Source organism: Pomacea canaliculata, linkage group LG9 (genome assembly GCF_003073045.1).
Source record: "Pomacea canaliculata isolate SZHN2017 linkage group LG9, ASM307304v1, whole genome shotgun sequence".
NCBI classification, from domain to species: Eukaryota; Metazoa; Mollusca; class Gastropoda; order Architaenioglossa; family Ampullariidae; genus Pomacea; species Pomacea canaliculata.
The window spans coordinates 11862926-11884611 of NC_037598.1; the positions used below are offsets into that span (position 1 = coordinate 11862926).

A 21686-nucleotide genomic window follows, 5' to 3' on the forward strand; every position below is an offset into this window, starting at 1 on the left:
TAAATTTAGTTACTATTTAATTACATACCAAGTGTGTACAGTATACGTACGGGCACAGTCAACGATGGAACTTGTCAAACAAAATGCATCGGAAGGATTGCGAGGCGAAAGAGCAGGCGACACTACAGAACACGCCAAACAAGAACATACGCGTATAATAACAACAGCCCTTACAATGCACAATTGTTCCGACATACCAGCCATTAGGGACAATGGGATCTTTCAGCCAATGAAGACTTTCCAATGCTGATTCAGATTGCTGAGAACTTACTAGTCAAGAAATGTTGGTCAGGATGGAGTGGAAGGTGGTCCCAGCATGTTTTTCATTGTCACTGTCAAATGTGTTGTCCTCAGATTAAAACCAATAGGAAGAATGACGTGCAGGTCATCATTAGTGTTATCATTCCCCCACCATTGCCACAGCGGCTGGTAAATGAAGTCTACATTTTACTGGGTTAACTGCATTAAAATGTTTTCAAGACATGGAAGTGGGTGCACCAGTCTGGAAACGCCACTTAACACAGCTTGAAAGCATTTGTATCGCAGTAGCTATGTACATGACTAGGTTTGGTTTACACTTAGCGGTGAGAAATGCTACAGATATGTATGCAGGTATACTCCCCTTGTTAAGCTCTTTTAGCATAAGATACAACTATGCTTGTGGGTAGCTACACAGCTAGACAGTAAAATGCTGCTGACCAGAAAGGCTGCTTCTGTCAACAGAGGAACAGTCTGGACAATTCTTTTATCTATGACAATAATGTCAATAACAGATTTTACACAGATCATAATGCAAGCTTTGGTGCATTTTGTGATGCTATTAATGTGAGTAACTTAGGGTTTCTGTTGGTTAGGATAAATGCGGAAACGCCAAAGGATCCAGAACTCTTTAGTAGGACAGAAGTGGAGCTCAAAAATACAAAGACCAAACTGGTCTTTTAACAAGACTGAAAGAGGAAACAGCACAGTGGTAAAATATCTCCACTGAGAGTCAGAACATTTCAGCCCGTTTAATATTAAATTTTTTTAAAAAAAAGGAAAACAGCACATGGATGGATGCCAGATAAATTATGGAGACCACATGAAGAAGTGTGAGGACCAGTGATTACAGCAGTTGGTTGGCATCAGAGTAAATAATGAGCATGTCATATATTGGGGCACCGAGATGTAAGTGGTCCTTTACCAGCATACTAGTCATCAAGGAGACAACTTTGACATAGCTTACAGAGTGATGTGACAGATCACAGACACTATATAAATCACACACCATTAATGAGATTCCGGTGCTTCAGTGTGTGGGCCCTAAAACCACAAAAAAAAAAAAAAACACCCAAAAAAATCAGACAGTGTTCTTGCCAAACCATGCCCGACTCAAGACTTCATAGCTGCAGAATAAATGTGATATAAAGTGTGATTCAGAATGGTTTCCAAAAAATAAATACCAAATATTCATGAGAAAATAAGGTATATAAAAGTACTGTAATCAAACTCATTTACAGTGGGAGGGACCAATGGTGAAAACTGCAGATCTCCCAGTACAAAAATAGTTTCTTTTATGCAAGGCTCTGCTAGTGAGATGTTAATTGAGAGAGGCCAAAAGTATGCCTGGAGATCAGGAGTTCATTGCTCTCTGCGAGCCTGATCAAAAAATACTGTTTGGTTAGTGAAATAATTTTTAAAAAAACAAAACAAAATTGTGCCCAGCATGAAACACATGATGCAGTCTTTCAAGATGTCAGGTACTAGTCTGCAGCTATCATCTCTCTCACCACGTCTGTTTTTGTTACTGGTAGCACTTCATTCTGCATGTTCTATTTATTAAATGAACACTTAGATGTATGTAAATTTGTTGGTAATGGTCAGTGAAGATGAATGCTTTTCTATCATGCCTTGAAATCTGTACCTTCACAAATCTTGCATGGCAACTTTGGGTCACTTGTTGCTAATTCATGAGTGCAAACCTATTACCAACAATACCCAATGCTTTTACTCAAAAAACCAAACACCACAGGCAGCAGATGGCCCAGTTAGGAGAAAAAACACAGCAACAACTCTGACTACACCCAAAGCAGATTCTACGTCCACTGTATACAGCAAAGATGAAAGCACTGCTGCAGTTTTGCCATATATGATGGTAACACAATCTAACTTCATGAATAACTAGGACCCATGTCACAGTCAACTTCTGAGACAAAAATCTTGCCTAGTCTCCTTCCAAATGCTAGACAACAAATTGTGTGAATCTGTTTTTATCTCGCCATGATGCATGCATCAGTTGGAGCCATTGAAGCAGTCTCAGGTGGTGACTGCAGTGATGTTAAACCCCAGCCCTTGTATTCAAACATGCTGCATGGTCTTTCCAGGCAGGAGACACTCTTCCAGACACTGCAAAAATAGACTGGCGCAGGTCTTTGAAGCTACCACCATTTGTGTCTAATTCTAAGGCATCCACCATTAGCTGTTGTGTTCATTTAAAAGTTTCACACATCTCAATGTTTGGCCAACTCTCTAGCATGGACAAAAAAAGCAACATATCAAGATGCTCAATACTGATATCTGCAATTTTTCCTACTGTGCCAGTTCAAATGGGTCAACACATCTGACGACTGTACATGGCCTACAAAGTTAAATGACACAACATTGTTAGAACTAAACTTCTGAGAAAAGAAAATCACCTTAGGATAGCCAGATCTGCATACTGCTAAAAAATATGAATCAGAACGATGTGTTCATGTGGTCCTAATACCCAACATAAACAATACATAGCATTGTCCAGGCTACTACAACTGCAAGACTAATTTTTAAATTCACAGCAGTGGTGTGAGATATGTTGTCTCTCCATGAAAAACTAACAAGCATATCCTCTTTGCAGACATGAACGTCCGACATTTTTGTCTTTGTATCTGCCATCTGGAAAGGCTGCATTAATTGCAAGAGACAAAGTCCACAAGCTAGGTACACTTAGCGCAATGCACAATTCCTACGCAATCAGGAGTGTATACACAAATTGCTTATTCAAATCAGTCTCTAATCAAATAGACCAACCGGTTTCCAAGAGGATGACAATTGTCCAAAAACATGACTCCACATGGACACACACAAAAAAGCATGAGATGAAAAACTGCGTGCACATCCCTGAAAACAACATTGCAATTGAACTGATTTGTGCCAGCTTTGATGCCAGACACAAGTGCCTGGATTGCACTTCATTCCCAGACCCCCATCCCCACACACTTCCATGCCATCATGTACAGAACTTCCATGTCTGCAATATTTACAGTAGTTAAGATGTAACTGAAAGCACTTTACAATTGACTATTTAAATCAACATCTTTACAAAATGAATCAAAAGAAGCACACACAACAGTATACCATTCTCACTTTACTGAGATTCTGTGTTCTGTGGAATAACAAATAAGTGCACAAGCATTTGTGCATCTACACAATAAATATTCAGCTATGAAATGGTTGTTAATATTTTAACACCAAAAAAAATTCAAAAACCATTTTTTTTTTTAATTGTACAGTTGGTTTTCTTGCATTTCTTGTATAAATCATCGAGTGTTTGGTCGCTTTGCAATTTGTACATGATAGCCCAATGAAAGCAAGAACTGCATGCATACATATAATGTTATACTTCATTGTGCTCACATCCGGTGGGAAAAGGCATAAATGAAGAATTTGAGTAAACGTAAGATGTAGGAAAATGGTGCGAAGTGTGACCAGAATTGGAAAACTGGTCTCATCACAGATACACCCTTTTCTCGCTGACCTCTTGAAACCAAAGTTTCCAGACAGAACAGACAGAGCAAGACTTAAAGAGGTGTTGACGGACAGTGACAGAGAATGACATTCCAGCCTGACCCACTGGCTGTTTTCTGTGGCAGCAAAACAAATTCAGGCACTCAGAAAAATACCATAAAAACATATAATATACAAAAACAACCCTGTTACAAGCATGCAGGACCGGAACCGCCACAAAGGGGATGGGGGAGAGACAGCTCAAGATCAAGAAAAGGGAGTTGGGTGAGAAGAAATTATGAAAGAGATCTAATGAATGAGCATCCCTCTGTGGATTTCCTTCCAGCACAGCCAGGTGTTTTTCAGCACAAGCACTCTTGCCCTCAAACCTTGTAGGTGAAATCTGCCACAAAAATGAGATCATAACAATAAATTAATCTCTAATTATTGCCAAAAATGAGCAACATTTTTACACACACAAGGTCATCCATACAAATGTATCGTTCTCTCTATATATGTATATATCAATATATAATGCAGTGTAATCAGTGCAATGTGTATATATATATAGTGTTATACTCTGCCTCAACTTTTTATTATAATATTTATAATATAAATAATACCTTAAAAAAGACCACAGTCTTTGAGGTTGTTTTTGATAATGACATCTGTAACTGCATCAAAGACGAACTGTACATTGTTCGTGTCTGTGGCACAGGTGAAATGTGTGTAGATCTCCTTTGTATCCTTCTTCTTGTTCAAGTTCTCAAACTGTAGCTGTATGTATGCTGCTGCTTCTTCATATGTGTTGGCTCCTAAAACAGTCATCAAAAGTCTGTCATGGCTGCAACATTCAAGCTGCACAGAAAGCTATTTTCATGCAGCACACAGACTGTAAATGCATTATGTACACAACAGAGATTCTTCACAGTTTATGACTTACAGCAGACAACTCACATTCTTGCTCACTCGCTCTCTTTCTCTCTCACACACACAATACTGCCTCTCCCCACTGCTGAAAAATGATCCACGTGTTACCTGTGTACTCTGGGAAACAAATAGTGAGAGGAGACTTCTTGATCTTTTCTTCAAAAAGATCTTTCTTATTCAAAAATAGGATGATAGATGTGTCAGTAAACCATTTGTTGTTGCAGATGGAGTCAAACAACTTCATGCTTTCCATCATTCGATTCTGTAAGCAGATGACCATAAATCTTTGGTCACTTCATGTTATTGCAACAGCAGTCAGAATTACCCAGTAAATGGCACAAGTCTACTTAAACAAGGAATCCGAAATCTACAGGAAGAAAAAAATCAATTCTCTAACTAGAAAGTTATAAATGTTGACAAGACTTTATAGGTAATACTATACAAGTGCAAAATCTTACCTACATATTCTAAGCCAACTTGGTTTTTGTTTATCAACTTTTCCTCTCTAAAACTGAAAACAGATGTCATGTCTTCAACAGTGTGAAACACCTTATAAACACATTCTCACCATCTCTTGGTCTTCTGCCAGAGTTAGGTCATACTCGCTCATGGCCACAATGAAAATGATAGCTGTTACTCCCTCAAAACAGTGGATCCACTTTTTCCGTTCTGACCGTTGACCACCAACATCAAACATCCTAATAAGGAAGAGACAAAATCAAGTACATGAATCTCTTTAATGATTTTGGTTAAGTCCAGCAGCAAATGTCACACATCAGTAAAAACCCAAATCAGTGGTGCAGAATGCAACACAAAAAACACGCTAACTCTGAAATATTTAGATTTTGTCGTATTTCAAGGCTAAACAAAGATGTCTTCACAAAGGCAGCCATCAAGACTCACTTGAAATGTAAGTCCTTGAAGGTGAAGTGCGTCTCCACAATGCCAGTGGTCTTGACTCGTGTGCGCAGCACATCTTGTTCTGTGGGAATGTAGCCAGGTGCTGATATTCTGTCCAGAGCATTTAAGTAGCTGTAAGCAGATACACACAATAATCTTAAAATTATGCCTTGTTGTGATGAGTACAAGTATCCAAACAAATGTGTGAAGACAGGCATGTAACTGTATGCATACCATACTCACTATTTTACATGAAGTTTATAAAGGAATTAAATGCTGTAGCCATTTGTGAATGTGCTGCCAGTGGCCGGCGGTGATATAATGGGTATCTGACCTCACGTGACCTGGACAGGTGTTGGCCGCATAGCTGTGACCTGGTTTGCCGAGACCATTCTAGCAGGTGTGTGAGCATGACTGATGCAAGCCTTGTTACCAAGAATGTTTGGCGTGAAAGAGTGCTTGCATGACGGGTAGCAGCTAGATATTTCTAGATGCCTGGTATATTGTATATAAGTTCTGAGAGTGAGTGGACAAGTAGCAGCAATGAGAGAGGTAGTAGAGAAAAACAGGCAACCAGAGTAGCTTTGGAAACACAATCAGGCATGGGTATCTTTGTTCATGTCAGCATGTGTCACTGAAGGAAGTGTTGCAAGATGTGTGTCACCATTTCATCAGCAAGGAGTTCTTTTTAGGTTTCAGCGTTGAGTCGCTGTTAATCATGTTTCGACTTGCGTCATCAAATGCCAGGATATCTGCTGTAACTGAAAGTGTTGTACTGTGTTTTCAAACTTTCTTTGACTGCCAATACTCAGTTTTCTTGAAGACGTTTGCACCATAGATTTGGACCCACAAAATATGCATCGTCGCCAATTAACATATTTCCACCCTTAATGGTAACAAAGGAAATAAAACAAAGCAAGCTCACTATTCAGCAGAGTCATTTAGTTGGTATTCTCTGGCCCTGCTGAAGCACTCTTGTATCCCGGAATCTTTCCACAGCCGTTTCATCATAGCTGCCAGCTCTGGTGACATTTCTCCCTCATCAGCATTGCCTGCTAGTGCCAGAAACTGACGAGCATCTTCCTGCACAAAGAAAAATCTAGGTCAATGAGTGTAACTACTTTTTTCAACAAAAAAAATTTTCTTCAAATCTTTTCTTCTCCTACAAATGAGAAACAAAATCTTAACTTTTCATTCAGAATTTTGAGACAACATCCTCACTAAGTAACAAATTCAAACACTCATCGAAATACACAGTTCAATGGCAAACATCTCTTCTGGTAACTAAGCTGTTAGGCCTCCTAAATTTTTCTATTCTTCCACAGTTCAAGAAATATAAACACTGGAATGCAAAATGATGCAAAAACACACAGGATGTCCTGCAAGGTGTGCTTCAACCAACCATAACACTAAACTGTTACAAACAGCTGTCAGCAGTGATTAATGCAAGTGATGAGGTGGTGTCTCTGATGTTTGCTGCCTACTACAGAACATCGGAAAAAATGAGGAACAAAACTCAGGGTAATTACAATGTACAGGTTTGCTCATGACTGAGCTGCTTTGTTTCTGAGACAACGATGGGGTTGACTTTTTTTTATTGGGGGTGGGTGGGGCGGCATCTTTGGAAAGAGGCTTCCCTTTAATGTCTAGCTTTCCCCCGACTGCCTTTTCTACGCCGCAGTGCGGCAGGCGGTCATGGGCGGACTAGCATGTGTATGCTGGCCTTGCCTACACCAGGCCTCTCTGGGCAGTGCGCTGGGCGCCATGTCCATCGATCCTTGGCTTCCATTCTCTACCATAAAACCGTTTCATGGCGCACCAAGCACAACAAACCCGCTTCCAAATGTAGGCAACAGCAAATGAGGGCCTTTTCCAAAACAGTATGTACCAGCGGGGAGAAACCAGTCAGGACAGAAGCCACGATTGTCACTGTCGAAGACTTCTACAGTCAGCAACCATTCTCTAGTGCCAAGCTACACACATGCGCGGGCACTCCTCCCCTCCCTCTGTGTGGTCACGATGCATTCGTTGTAGATCGAACCACCAAACTAATGTCAATTGTCTATTTGTCATAACCCTCTCCACAGTCTGCCACATCCGCATGCAGTTTGCTTTAAGTGTCGGTCAACTACCGGTCGTCACATTAGCGTGGGGAGTGGAAACCAAAGGGACACACACAAAAAAGCAACAAAGGGCGTGGCATCCCACTGCGCCGCCATCTGGGCGAGTAAGCCATGTGGGTTGGTGTCGGTTCACATTAACACCTCTGACCGGCGTCTAGGCAAGCAAGCCGTGTGGGTTGATGTCGGTTCATATTATCACCTCTCACGGTGGCGAAAGCATCGTGCCGGAATGCAATCATCATGCAAGCTACCCCCTCCCTCTCCTGCAACATCGCCTCTTCTTCCACAGGAACAACGTAGTGACGTAATCTGTCTAGCGTACAAGCCGACATGTTAAACGGTCTGGGAACATTTTTTAACGGAATTTAAAAAAAAAATGAAAGAGTAATGACGCATAAAGTCGACATCCGCTAAGCCACATGCCGACACGAAATCATTGTGCCCCTCGTACCGGCCACACCAGACATGTCTAAAGGGACAGGGCCTTGGGTGTAGTCCGCTGTCGTGTGAATGCAGATGCGGTGTGTACAGAAAGAACGCAATAAAACTCAACGGGCTGAAACTTCCTCGCCCTCGGGTCTTACATCACTTCATCAATCTTAACTGTTCTTTAATAGGGTGGCGGGGAGGTTGTAAAACCAGCTGCGTATGAGTAAATATTAGTTAATCCAGCAAGAATCACGGATCGTAAACTAAGTAACGTTCAGGATACGTCAGTAGCTTCCCGAAAGAAATGTGGGTCACCCAACTCCTGGGAGCAAAAACAAACGCTGAGCAAACGCATGAGAAAATATCAAGGAGCTCCGTCCATTCATCTGTGCCCCTTGGCTGTGGGGCAGGCAAACTTGCATCAAACATTTGATTTTTATGTTCCCCCAAGCGTCCACCACGGCGTGTTCGGCATTTCACCGCCACACTGACGTATAGGAAACGTTGGCTCGCCGCCTCCTGGCTACCTCACGTGGTGTGACGTAAGCCGCTGGCCACGTACTCTACGTCTAATTAGGCTCTTGTTCATGCCCCTGTGCTTTCTTCCATTTACTGGTCGTTTCCATGGCGATACGCGAACACTGTAAATGCCCATTAAACCTCAGGAGATTTATGCGGGCCGACGTGAACTTCACAACCTGTCGCACCTGGGTATCGGAACATTCAAGATAAACAGTTCTGCGCCATTTGCAGATCCGCGCGTATCTCCCAGGTTCTCGTAGTGCGAGTGGCAAAAGCCTGAAACTCAGGAGGCTGTTTAGGCTCTCTTGGCCCCCGCCTCATCCTCTGTCTCCCAAAATCTCCTCGACACTTTCCGTGCAGCTGTATACTTAGTGACACCTGAAGATTGGAGGTTCGACACTGGAGGTTCTAACCCTAGGACTGAGGTATCGAAACACTGAGGAGAAAACAAAAGTCTGCAGAATAATAAAGTAGCAAATAATGAAACAATTTCCCTATGGATATACCTCACAAGAGAGACAAACACACACCTTCTCTGCTATCCCTCCCGTTGCTCTTAATTTGAAAATAACGGTTACGAGATAACAAAATGTGATACATTTTGACAGCGGGTACGGAACCCCAATGGAGTTATGTATAATTAATTTCATTCGCGCCTATTCCTGGTATATTCTTAAGATAGCAGCAGCTATATGTCTTCCTCCAAAAAGGTTTACAGCCCCACTTCGTCTAACTGTTCCCAGGCTGCCAGCACTCTATGAGCCGTTTGGACGAGGAACAAGCGTTTCTGTGTGGCCACCCTTCCTTAATGTGGAACGGCAGCTCACTAAATTCGGCCACAGCCACGGCTCCTGACCTGCCCCCGTCACCTCCAGGCTGCCGCCAGACAGCTTTTTCCGGTAAGTGGCGCCGCTGCTGCTCGTGGTACTGGGGAGCGCCGGGTGCTACTCCGCCGGAATCTTTGATGGGAAGGGCCTCCACCTCCTTAACCGCAAGACTAGCATCAAATGGGCAACGCCATCACCGCCATCATCACCACCACCACCGCCACCGCACTCCCCAACCCCCCAAAAAAACCGCACCTTCCGGACACTTAAGAATGAAACGGTTGTTTTCGTAGGAAAACCTGCAAGATGAGAGGATGACAAGTTCCCGTGATGTTTTCACTGGGAAAAAGGTCATGCTGACTTCAGGTGAACTGGCCATTATGTTGTGCTTCGCTATCTACTCAAACAAATGTCAGAGGGGTAGGGGAACGTGTGAACGGAGGATGAGGGTGGAGTAGCTATGCATTTTCTTGTTCGAAACATTCGCGAATTCCCAAAGGCAAAAGTCGTCTATCAACCTCTTGATGGAGTCGAAGAGGGTGGTGGTGGTGTAGGGACGTGAGCAATTACTGAATACTTCTACGCCAACAAGTTGGTTGCTTTGTGTTTTTATGCAAGTAAACAGCTAGGGCACAGGAACAATGAACAAATCTTTATTTACAAGGGTAACAGAACAAGCAAAAAAATATGATTTTTACGTCTAGTCCTCCGACTAATTAGTAGAACAAATACATTAAATCAATTAAGAACAATGTAATAACACAGAAAATAATGTTATGTATAAACATGGTGGTTGATATCTGAATTGATGATTATAATATTGGCTAGAACACTAGTGGCACATGTTTGCTTTGTCGGTATGATTAAGCTGGGTAGGATGCACATGTAATCAAAGGGTTTGGAAAAGGTGTTGAAGGAATCCCACTTTGAATCTGTACAAATTGTCCCTTTCACTGAGCTATTTTTACGTGTGCCGCGGACGAGATCTGAACCCGAAACTCCCGAGGGAGCCAGCAGGTTGCAACGACGCCGTTTTACCAGCAGCCACCTTGTTTGATGTCTGTGGCGCCCGTCGTCAGCAGCAACTAAACGAGATGTTTACGTGTCTCGGGTATGATGATGTAAAGTGAGCACAACTACACAGGAATCTTTATGGCCTGTACCCGTGGCACAAGTGATCAAGGCAAGGGAGCAGCGTTTATGCGATTATGACCGACTGCTCCCAGCCTGAACACTGCAAGATTACATAAAGCCTTTTGAATAAGTCAGCAATGGCATGCCCCAAAACACAAAAATACAGGAATGAATCTGCCTCTGTAACAGTACTACAACTACTGGACACACCTCCCGCGCACCGTAACAGAAGGCACTGAAGACACCACGTGACGCCACCTTGCTATTCATAATGCCACATAATATAGCACCAAGCACAAAAAGATTGACATCAATCTCATCAAGTGTTAAAATCAAACAATTAAAACAGTTCCCAAAAAAGGGCAACTCAGACTGTTTATGTAAAAATATGTCGATATTGAGACAGTATCGCCTCTCCAACAGTAAGATCGCGGCTATTCGGCTTCACACAGAGCAGCTGGGGTCCTACCTTCAGTGAGAGATCAGTGGGTATATTTTATCACCCCGTGAGTTTCGAACGTATTCACTTGAAAGTGTAGATTTTTATCTCGCATTCCGCCTTTCCCAAATTAAAAACAAAAGAAAATTATGTAGAAAACTCTAAGAATAACTCTTCGGTTAACAACAATTTGGCTGAACAACGTGTGGGAAGTATCAAACAGGAGAGCTCGCGTAACACTTTGTGCTGGTGGCCACCAAGCCCCATTGTATGTTGTACTTCTCTCACTTCATCAAGGAACACACACGCACCGCTTTCCTGTCAATGTGGGGCTGTTCTCACTGCCATTCGCCGGAAAACAATGGACGAAATAAAAACAAGTCTTAATTTGAGTCGTAACTGTGTCGTATTTCTGAAACCTCTGCTTTCTTCTCGGTTCTGTTCGGAAGTCCATCTTAGGTCAGAGATCTTCAAATGTGATTTGATTAAGCGGTCAAGTGAACGTTCAAGGTTATCACCGCCACCCAGTGTGAACATTACAAATGTGTCCAACACTGAAAAGAGCAACAAGAGAAAACAAAATTCGAAGGACCTTGACAACGCCGTTAATAGTGAGCAATATTTTAAGATGTGAATTTTGCAAGCCCAGAAACTGCGAGACTAATAGCATCGAGAACATTCGCTAGCTTCACTGTACTTGCACCCGCTCTGTTCTTGCCCGAATAACGATGTTGTTCTGCAAACGTGCGGAAGAGGAAGGTGAGAGGAGTTGTGGATTACAGGCGATGTACGTGTGGCCCTGTTTCCACAGACCAGGCATCGCGCACGTTAGACTTTAAACAAATGCCATCTTGGTGTTGATATGTCGGGCTGTCCTACACCAGTTCTTTGTCTACTCTACACCTGTTCGTCACGCTCGGAATGTGCGCACGATGGTACAAAAAGATAAGGTTGCTGGGAGGGTGGAGACAGCAACGTGGTTGCAATAAAAACTGACCCTCCCATTGCATTCTCATCTCTTCCTTTGTCTTTCGTCCGTGAAATAAAAAGAATGCCAAACGGACAACAAAATGTCATCCCACCTATCGCTGCAGCTGTTTGTACTGTTAAACGCGATCACGCGGGGGAGCACAATATGCATTAATACTTTAATAATAAGTGGTCACCATCGCTCTCAATTCCGGTAACTTTAATGTCAACAGCACAACCGTGAAATGAGTTCAATTGTAACCACCACCACCACCCCCCCCAAAAAAAAACAAAAACAAAAAACAAAAACAAACAAAACAACAAACACCCAACCTCCCCATCTCTGATGTGACACCACACCTGCCTCTGTACCGAGCACCTCCCCAACTCTGGCCGGCTACTTGGCCAAACAGACGTGAAGCGGTGTGCGTGTCGGACGTTGGGGATGGACAGAAGCGTGAATCTCTATATACACCCTAAACCACAGCAAGGCAACAGCATTCAGAAGTGTACACTGTTATGGCGCCCCGCGTCATGACACGGCCAACAAGGGCAACGGGATAGCAGCGAGAAAATGTCTATTCCGTCACACGGTCAACGACAAGCGGAAGATGAAACTTGGAAGGAACACACTGGGAAAGTGATACATGACTCGCGCCAAAACACCTTCCTCCACCAGAGCAAGTACAGTCAGGATTCACAAGCTCAACTTCTCACGCGACTACCCCTACAGTTGTTTCAAATCCTAATTCACAGTACCTTTCAGCATGACTGTCGACTGTACAATCGAAGTGAGATGAAAGCGCTTTCCCTTATATATTTATAAGGCTGACACCTCCCCCTCCTCCCAACCGCTTCTTTGGATGGCCTTCTACTAGCCACATGATCGGATGTTTACAAGCGCGCGACCTAATCATACCACATCATGGGGTGTTGTTGTTGTGTTTTTTTTTCCTGTGACACAAAACTAGTCCACTTACCACGGCCCCTGTAAAGGAACTGAAAGAAATATCCCCCACTGCCGTATGCGAACGACTAGGTAGGTCGGGGGTTCGTAAGCAAAAGGGGGTGGGAAGTGATAAGTTGTTTCTTCTAAGACGATGACAACTAGAGTACGGGAATAACCCAGAAATTTCTGTGTTCAAAACACTCTTTATCATCTCATCGTCGCACGCTGTCAGACGCGCAAGTCGTCCTCCTACTTGAAGCATACAGGAAGCGAGTGTGAATGTGACTACGATGGTGCACTGATTCTCATCGTTCAACTCCAGTCTACATGTCCAATCCCCTCTTGCATATTTATGCGACGATTCCATGAGTTCTCAGTGTGACTTGCAAGTCGAGTGTCTGGGTGAGCTCCCCCCCCCCCACACACACACACCAAATACATGCACACAAAATCCAAGTACAAGGGACTAATGGCGATTTAACATGCACAAGTTAATCGCTCAGCGAAAATGAGTCCATTAGTCCAGCCTACCCAGACCATCAAGGGGCAGATGAACAGAAGTGTGTGGGGAGGAGAGGAGAGATGGCTAAACACTGACCGTTACATCGCAATGACGTGTGGTGTAGGAAATAACACGTGAAAAGGCTCCTTCTGTCCTATTCTCTCTCGCACGCGCGCAGGCACACACACACGCGCATAGTTTGCGACATTTCCAACGCTAGACAGCCACAAGATCAACTGAGAAAATCACAATGTCATTCTAAAGTTTCCAAGACAATAAAACCAACAACAAAGTCCCCCACCCGCGACCTCGCCAAAAAATGTCAAGAAACATAAAACTTTGTAAAGCGGAAGTCAGTTGTTATTGATATCCGGTTTTTGTTTATCCGTCGACCACCAACTTTCAATCGCGTTGTAAAACGTTAAAAGTGCATCTGAGGTCACCCATCAATGCACTTGAAGCAAATCATGTTTAAATCATGTTTAATAGGATCTTTAAGGAAGTGCGTCAGCGTCTAAACAAGGCTGTGCGTCAGACAGAGAGATGCACACCGGGAAATAAGCAACCAACAGGTTACATTCGGACAACTTTACTGTGTTGTGCACAGCAATAATGCACAACAATAACAGCGCTTTCACGTTAGAAATAAAGACTTTCACGCTAACACCAACGACTTTGACATCCATGGGAGGAAATGGAAGAAATCTGACGGGTCGATCATTTTGGAATGTCTCAACACCTCAACACTTATTATTATTCCTCGTGTTTTTGTCTGAATTACCGTCAGCATTCAATATGGTTCGTAGGATCTGCAGGAAAATGCTTTTGACAAAAACTTGTCCCAAAGCCACGACCTTGTTTTGAAACACTGGTTCCGGCTGGCGCTTGCAGTCATGTGAACTTCGGTCGGTTTGTCAATGCATGACACTGTCCGGGTTCCAGTGTGTTTAATGCGATGACAAAGGAAAGGTGACGTGCGAAACTAGATTTTTGTGGGTTTATGTTACCACACCTATCTCAAACCTCCCCCTCCCCCGCCTCCAGACACACAGATAAAACTACCGTCCTCGAACAGGAAGTACTTTATTTTTAATGAGAGGCGAATGTGTACACACCCGTGAGAATTTGAAAATTGTGTGTGTGTGCGCGCGTGTGTGCGAGGGAGAGAGAATAGGGCGTAAGAAGCCTTCTGACGTGTCATTTCCGACTCCACACGTCAATGCGATGCAACACGGCCCCTTCTATTCACCTGCCCCTTGATGCTCGCGGTTGGCTGGGCTAATGGAAACACTTGAAGGCCACACTGGAATGACCTTCTGATCTAAAGCAGAGGGTAGCAAACATATTTTTTTACAAGACAAACATAATCTACAATAAAGCGTTGCAACAGCCATGGAGCAAAACATCCGCGTTGCGGACGACAGCGTAGGTCAAAGCTAAACGATCACAGTTCTGTCGCCATGGTGTTGGGGACAGCAAGCCTCGGTCGTTCTCATAAGCTTCTCTTGACCAAGAGCATTAACAAGGCAAGACAAGTCACGAAACAGCGACCACTGACTAATGACGGAAGAACGGAGTTGTAAAAGCCGGGGTAACAACCCCGACCCGCCAGAACTCAAGCCATCCAAAGTGAAGGCCAAGAGGCGTCGTCACGACGGGCATGACCCGGCCATGAATCACGTTCTCCACGCGCTGCAGCCGTTCCACTCAGGCGAGGCTATCAACCACCGCCCACTCTTGGGCCAACAACTAATAGCCTCTTGTATCTTCTCTATGCCTGTGTACATATTTCTTATAACCGTAGTTTACTCCACCTCAACCAATGGGCAGGTCTTTATGCTAACGATGGCTGCAGCAAGTATGTCATTAACTCACTGATCTGTAACTAATGGAGACAGAGCCTGACTGGCTCTACTGACAGTCAACTAGCCGCTCTATCGCAACTTGTATCGTCTCTGTAATATTTCGAACGCCTTGTATTGTCGCTTTCGTACAATGCCAACGATGCCTAATTTTTTTTTTCCTGGACAGCTTTCGCTGTTATGCCAATCTATTCCTGTTCCATACTGGTTTATATGACACTGCAAGCGGCAAGATGGCTGCACGGTGCCTTCAGCAAATTCAGGAACAGCGCGCTATCCAGTATATATAAAGTAGATTAAGTAGAGAAACCTTATATGCATACCGCCATTTCCTTTGACTGGTTTGTCTGCAGTAACCATGGCCATCAATGGCTGACGCAGCGAGGTGATTTATTTATTTTATTTATTTGTTTGGCTACGCCGACGTAAAAACGTCAACCTAACGATTTTCCCCTTCACACACACACACTTCTGTCTGGAAGATTACAAATAATTTCGAGGGTCAGCAGACAACGACACAAGGTTGTGTCCGGTGACATCGATTGCGACTTCAAGCGGCCAGGCAGCTAACCCTAATCACTCTGCACCTAGCGGCACTTCACACCTACCGCCCTCGGCTTCGCTGACAAATTGATCTGCACGGCGCCAGCGCCGAGTCGCCGCAGACAATTGCTCCAGTCGTCAAGCGATGACGGTGTGTGACGACAGTGCAGAACAAACAGTCAAAGCTAGTGATGGCCGACAAAGTACTAGCACTCGCTTGCTTGCACTTCACGACGGTCAGTCTAGTGCACGCAGAAATAATCTGGCTTCCAGTCCGCTTCACATGTCATTGCGCTGGCCTCATAGGCCACATCACTTACGTCATGTATACAGGCGCCAGTAACAACACAAAACATGGGCCAAACTAAACAGCGAGTTGTATGGTCAGCATGTTCTCAGTTTCTCAATGCCGTTCATAGTAGCGGTCGGGGTAGGGTGGGGTGGGTGGATGTACAGTGGGAACGACTATTGACTGCAGGAAGCCATCTTGACCTGGCATTTGGTCAGCTACGCCTTGCCACCGCCTCCTCCCCCAAACACTTTGTGTTCGCTAGCGCCAGTCAGTGATTCACTCGCCTGTGCTAGTGAAAGTCACGAACCTCTCTGCGCCTCTTAGCTGGTGCTCTGTGATGAGTCAAAGTAGCGCGCACTTCTTGTTAGTGCAGGCCACTTGCTTGCGCGGAAGACTTCTGAGCTATTTGATACTTTTCAATCATTGTCGCCTGGGAACCCCAATGAACACGAGTTGATTATTTTCCCCGAAGATACCAAGATAGCTGAAATACTAGTTTTGATCAAGTTTACATGACATGAGTTACATTAAAGTGTTAACACAAACAGCACTAATGATTACAGAACTTAGCGCCGTTCTCTAACCACAGCTAAACAGCTATTTACACTTTTACACACTGACCAATGTTATGTACCGGCCATCTCCCTCCGCTACAGACGAATATAAAACCACCACAAACATAAGTCTGCTATGGAAGGGTGGACAACAAGCCATACACTGGCGCAAGCAGAACAATGTCACTGAGTCATCGTTATCATGGGTTGATGAGGGGACAGCGAGACAAGACGAGTCTGTTTCGAATAAGGTAGAGAATCAAAGGCAACATTATCTTCCCCCCAGTCTTTGCGGTGTGCACTGATTCTTGTGTCACTTCGGTTGTGAGCCGTTGTTGTAGACAAGACAGTTGACCACGAACTTGCTGGCAGACGATTTTGTCCAGTTTACTAAAACAAGGCATGATACTACAAAGCTTCTGGTTTCGTCACATTCTTTGTTAAAGCTCACCGAGACTAACAGCGGAGAACTTCGCAAGAGGCTAAGCGTTGGTCTTGGCAGACAGACAGCAGTCCACCTATACACACATCCATGAGTTGACACTAAGCAAACGGACGACAACGGCAAAGGAGGACCACCAGAAGGTAGGGGAAGTTGTGGAGGGAGGAGCGACAACAGCGAAAGAAGCGAACATGGCCCAATAGCGTAAAATGCTGGTCTTCTCAATGTGCAAGTCCTTTTGACTGAGGGCGAGGTCCACTCACCGCCAGCAAGTTTAATAATAGGAAGCAGATTAAAGTGCCGTGAAGGCCCACTGCAGCCATCCCCAGAAAGTGCACAGACATATCTAAAAGAATGGAGTTTACACGGTGATAACTAGAGTACAGTGTCGTCGCTCATGTTTACACAGCTAAGGTGACTTTCAGTAGCCTAACTGCTATGAAGCTCCACTCAGTGAGATGGCTGTTTGGGAATGAGAAGTAAATTACCTTTTCATATGAGTCCTCCTAGATAATTAAAGTAGAGAGAGAAGGGATCGATAGGGTTGGACCAACCTGCCACAATACATGTTTCTCAGTTGCTGAGTTAGCATAAACCACTACCAAACAACTACAAGATATGAATGACTTGCAGTCAAGAAATATGCAAGACATTATCTTGAGGGTACACCTGCATACAAAGTTTACCACAAATGGTAGATAGCAAAAGTGGAAAAACTTGTATCTTTGTCATGCACTGTCACCTGATCCTGCATATGTAAACTGCCTTAGCTTACAAGATTGTTAACTTTCCGTGCCCTTCTTGTTAGCATTGCTGATCTTATGGCATCAGTGGTCTCAACCAAAAAAAAAAAAAAAACGTTAGCTCAAACTAGCCTGTTGGTCACAAGATACAAAACACAGAGTGACAGTACAAATAATCTAACATCTGACAAATGTTAGTCCCTTTCCTATCGCATGGAAATGTATGGAAATCATGCAACTGAAAATTATAGAAAATTTGTATTCAGGCATCCTGAAAATGCGAATAATTAAATAGGTATCAGGAATCCAAGAAATAAAAAGGTGATATTTCATTAATGTTTAAACTGCCACTGACAGTTTTATTTCATATAAACACATTATTAAAAAGTAAAGCAGTTTCTAGACAAGAGATAAAAGCAACTATAACATTAACACATGAACACCAATTTGTACTTTTCTGTGACTAGTCAATAAAACTTCAACTGGAAAGTTGAAAAAAAAAAAAAAAAAACAAACCCATGAACTTCATGGACAAGAAATGTTCTATTATGACTGTGCATGATTACAGGCATAGTTTTTGTGTGTGCGTGTGCACATACACACACATGCAAATACGAAAGAAAAAATGATAGAAAAGGGGCAACTGTCCTTGCAAAAAGTACTCCTTACACATCACTGCTTGCTTATCTACTCTCAGGTCTAAATCTCAGGTCTTAGTTGCTAGCATGGTGTAAAACTCAACCAACCAACTAACTACATCTCAGGTAAGCTTATATATTGTGCACAAAGGCATGTAAAGTAAATCATGCGGCACAAGTAAGCACACAAATTATTTAAGACAGTACTGAAGACAGAAAAGATGAGGGGAAAAAAAACAATGGCCAAGCTAGACATGAACAAAATAAAATTAAGTAACTGCTAATGTATCTTTGGAATATGACACACATGATAAATTCTATAAACCTCATTTACTGCTAATGGCAAACTTGTTGGTACATGTAAGTAATCCGTCTCAAAAGACCAGACTAATGATGCTGACACTTCAGCTGAGCTGGCTTGTTACTTACACTCATCTTACTGTGAGCTTTAGATGACCTTAACACTGCCTTGGCAACAGTGTCTAATGGTTGCAATGTGATATTGAATCAGGGCATCTGACCAGATGCTCGCTTTTTATCAGTATCTGGCAGATACTCCAAACCTCACTTTGCCAGGACAATTACAAAATCTTATTTGCTAACGGCTCTCCCAGTTGTAAAATAAAATACCTTGTGCTTCACATGCTACAAGCATTATTATCATGCAATGGAGAACTTTTTTTCTTTATGGGAAGGGTTAAAATATGAAATAATGTTAACATTAGAACATAAAAGAACATGCTAGTAATAATATATCAAAGAATGTGCTAATATTATAATAAATTGTGCACACTTGTATTTTCTAACTTGGCACCAGCGAAAACACATCCTCATTTTGTTTAAATACCTATTGTAACTTAAAGGGTGTGAAAATAAATGTCAGACTATATGAAGTTAATAAAGGGATCAAGGGCTGTCGCTACCCACAAACACATTCTGATATTTGTCTTTTTTTAAGAGGGCATCATTCTCAAATAGCATCACTGACCACAAAATTCCAAAACAGAACCAAATGAAGAGATTTTCTGTTTGAAGGCCTCTAAGCCCTATGTGAAAATAAAATAGAAACATATTAACTATATAATATGCAACATTGAAACAAAGCAGATGAGTTCTATTTTCAGGCATGTATCTACTAACAAATGACACGCCCTTTACATCTTTAAAATATGTTATATTATATTATATCCACATCAAGTGTCAGAATTATTTGTTACCAAAAGTGTGCCAAGAACAATACAGTGACAAAATAGGAAGGCATAAAAAAAAGCAATTGTAAGTAACTTAAAGTCTGAAACAGCACTTGAATAAATTTTTTATGGAAATCTTTTATGGGCATTTCAAGACCCATCTTTACTCACTCTAGCAGGGATAAGCAAATAATTTTAAAGCTACAAGCAGGAACAATAGTCTCAATGAATGAACACACACACACATAAAGGGTTAAGGCGGCATCTGGTGACTGAATTTGTGCCACAGTCTGTTATCATTATGCAGCCATAAACAAAAGCATCACCACAGGATAAACTAATAAATTTCACATTAGACAAGGAAGCTCAAATGCTAATGCATTTTTCTAATGATGCTGGCTTGCGTCTTTTCAGATTTAGAGACGTCCCATTAGATATTTTTAAGAATCTGCTTCCCACACATTCTTTTCCATATGGTAATAGATTGCATATCCATTTTCCACATTGAGCTTTAGCCAATGGTAAACAATCAGCAATGGTAAACTTCAATGAGCACACAGGTTTTGCAATTTGTCTTTATCACCTGCCTTCATTGGATAGCTGGTTAGATCATGCCTGAAAAATGTACTCATCACCACTAAATGTGAACGAAATGTTGCAATATAATGGGTACTTACTGCCCTGTCTGGATGTCCAAACTCTATCTTTAGCTGGTTCATGGCACGGATTATGGCGATCATAGACTGAGTGGCATTACTATAAACAACTGGTTTATACTGTAAGCATTCTTCTTGTGTATACCCCTTTTCATGAATAATCCTGCAAATAAACAGCACATGTTTCTTATTATTCATGAATTTAATGCTATTGCATGGCAATGAGATTTGGAATGACAAATGTTTCATGTGTGTTAAAAAATGGAAAAAAATGAACATTTGCTCAAAACTTGTTTGCTGACTGTGGTCCTAAAGAAAAAAATATTTTAAAAAAGTTTTTGAGGCTTTTGTTTTTGCATCACAGACAATAATTGTACTTGATAAATTAAAATAGCATTTGATACCACATGATTTTTGCTTGGGTGCATGAGGCTGGTGGTTTTTCTATTGAGAAGGCTGACAGCAAGCATATGTTAATTACACAGATACAGACACACCTTACAACGGTTCATCTGTTGTAATTACATGCTTACTACACTACCACCACTCTCAGGCAATGCACTAAAATCTAACACAAAATCAGTAGACTTGAACACTATACTACTTCTTTTGCCCCCGCATTTCAGTAACTACAACTTACTTCATCTGCTTCACAATTGTGCTTTTCCCAGACTCTCCAGCACCTGTGAAACAGAAGTATCACTGTTAGCATTAGTTCACTCTAGAAGGGTAAAGAGATAAGAAACCTTAAATGATAACAATTTAAAAGGTGGCCTTTGCTAGGCACACTTATCACATGAACATGAAATGTTGAACAAACTCAATATTCACAACACTTCATTATCTCAACAATACACATGCTAAATTATTCCTCTGCCAGACCCCATCCACCCTCCCAGCCTCAGAGGCCCAGTAAAACAGCTGCCACACTTCTCAAGACCCTGCCATTTCTTTTTCTTTTCTCTATTCACCCAGTGGCTGAGTCTGCAGCTAAGGTGAACAGGATTGAATTGTGTTAATTTTGTTTTTTAAAAAACAGCACAATACTGCCATAATTCCTTGGGACTGTAATTTGTACATTTTATTTTCGAAACATTCAATCTTAATGAATTCCTAACAAAATAACTTTAAATACAGTCAAAAACAAGCTAATTACCGTTGTTGAAATCAATTACTTTTTCCTAAAGGAGAAGGATGTTACAATAAAAAAAAAAAAAAAACAGAATAACAGTCGTGCAAGTCAAAAACTTTAATTACAAAGCAAATACAGGGTCAGTTTATACCACTTCTAGTACTAGTGT

General features: G+C 42.3%; 1 protein-coding gene across 1 annotated transcript in view; it reads right to left on the bottom strand.

The window, feature by feature from the left end:
* LOC112571841 (guanine nucleotide-binding protein G(i) subunit alpha) overlaps positions 1-21686 on the bottom strand; it is a 23631-nt gene continuing 1945 nt past the window's right edge. The window contains exons 2-9 of the mRNA XM_025251172.1: positions 21026-21068; positions 20407-20548; positions 6497-6654; positions 5575-5703; positions 5240-5369; positions 4780-4933; positions 4365-4556; positions 1-4144 (exon numbers count right to left, since the gene is read on the bottom strand). Of these exons, the coding sequence (XP_025106957.1) occupies positions 4366-4556; positions 4780-4933; positions 5240-5369; positions 5575-5703; positions 6497-6654; positions 20407-20548; positions 21026-21068 (947 nt within the window). The 3' untranslated portion in view covers positions 1-4144; position 4365. The remainder of the gene's footprint in view (positions 4145-4364; positions 4557-4779; positions 4934-5239; positions 5370-5574; positions 5704-6496; positions 6655-20406; positions 20549-21025; positions 21069-21686) is intronic.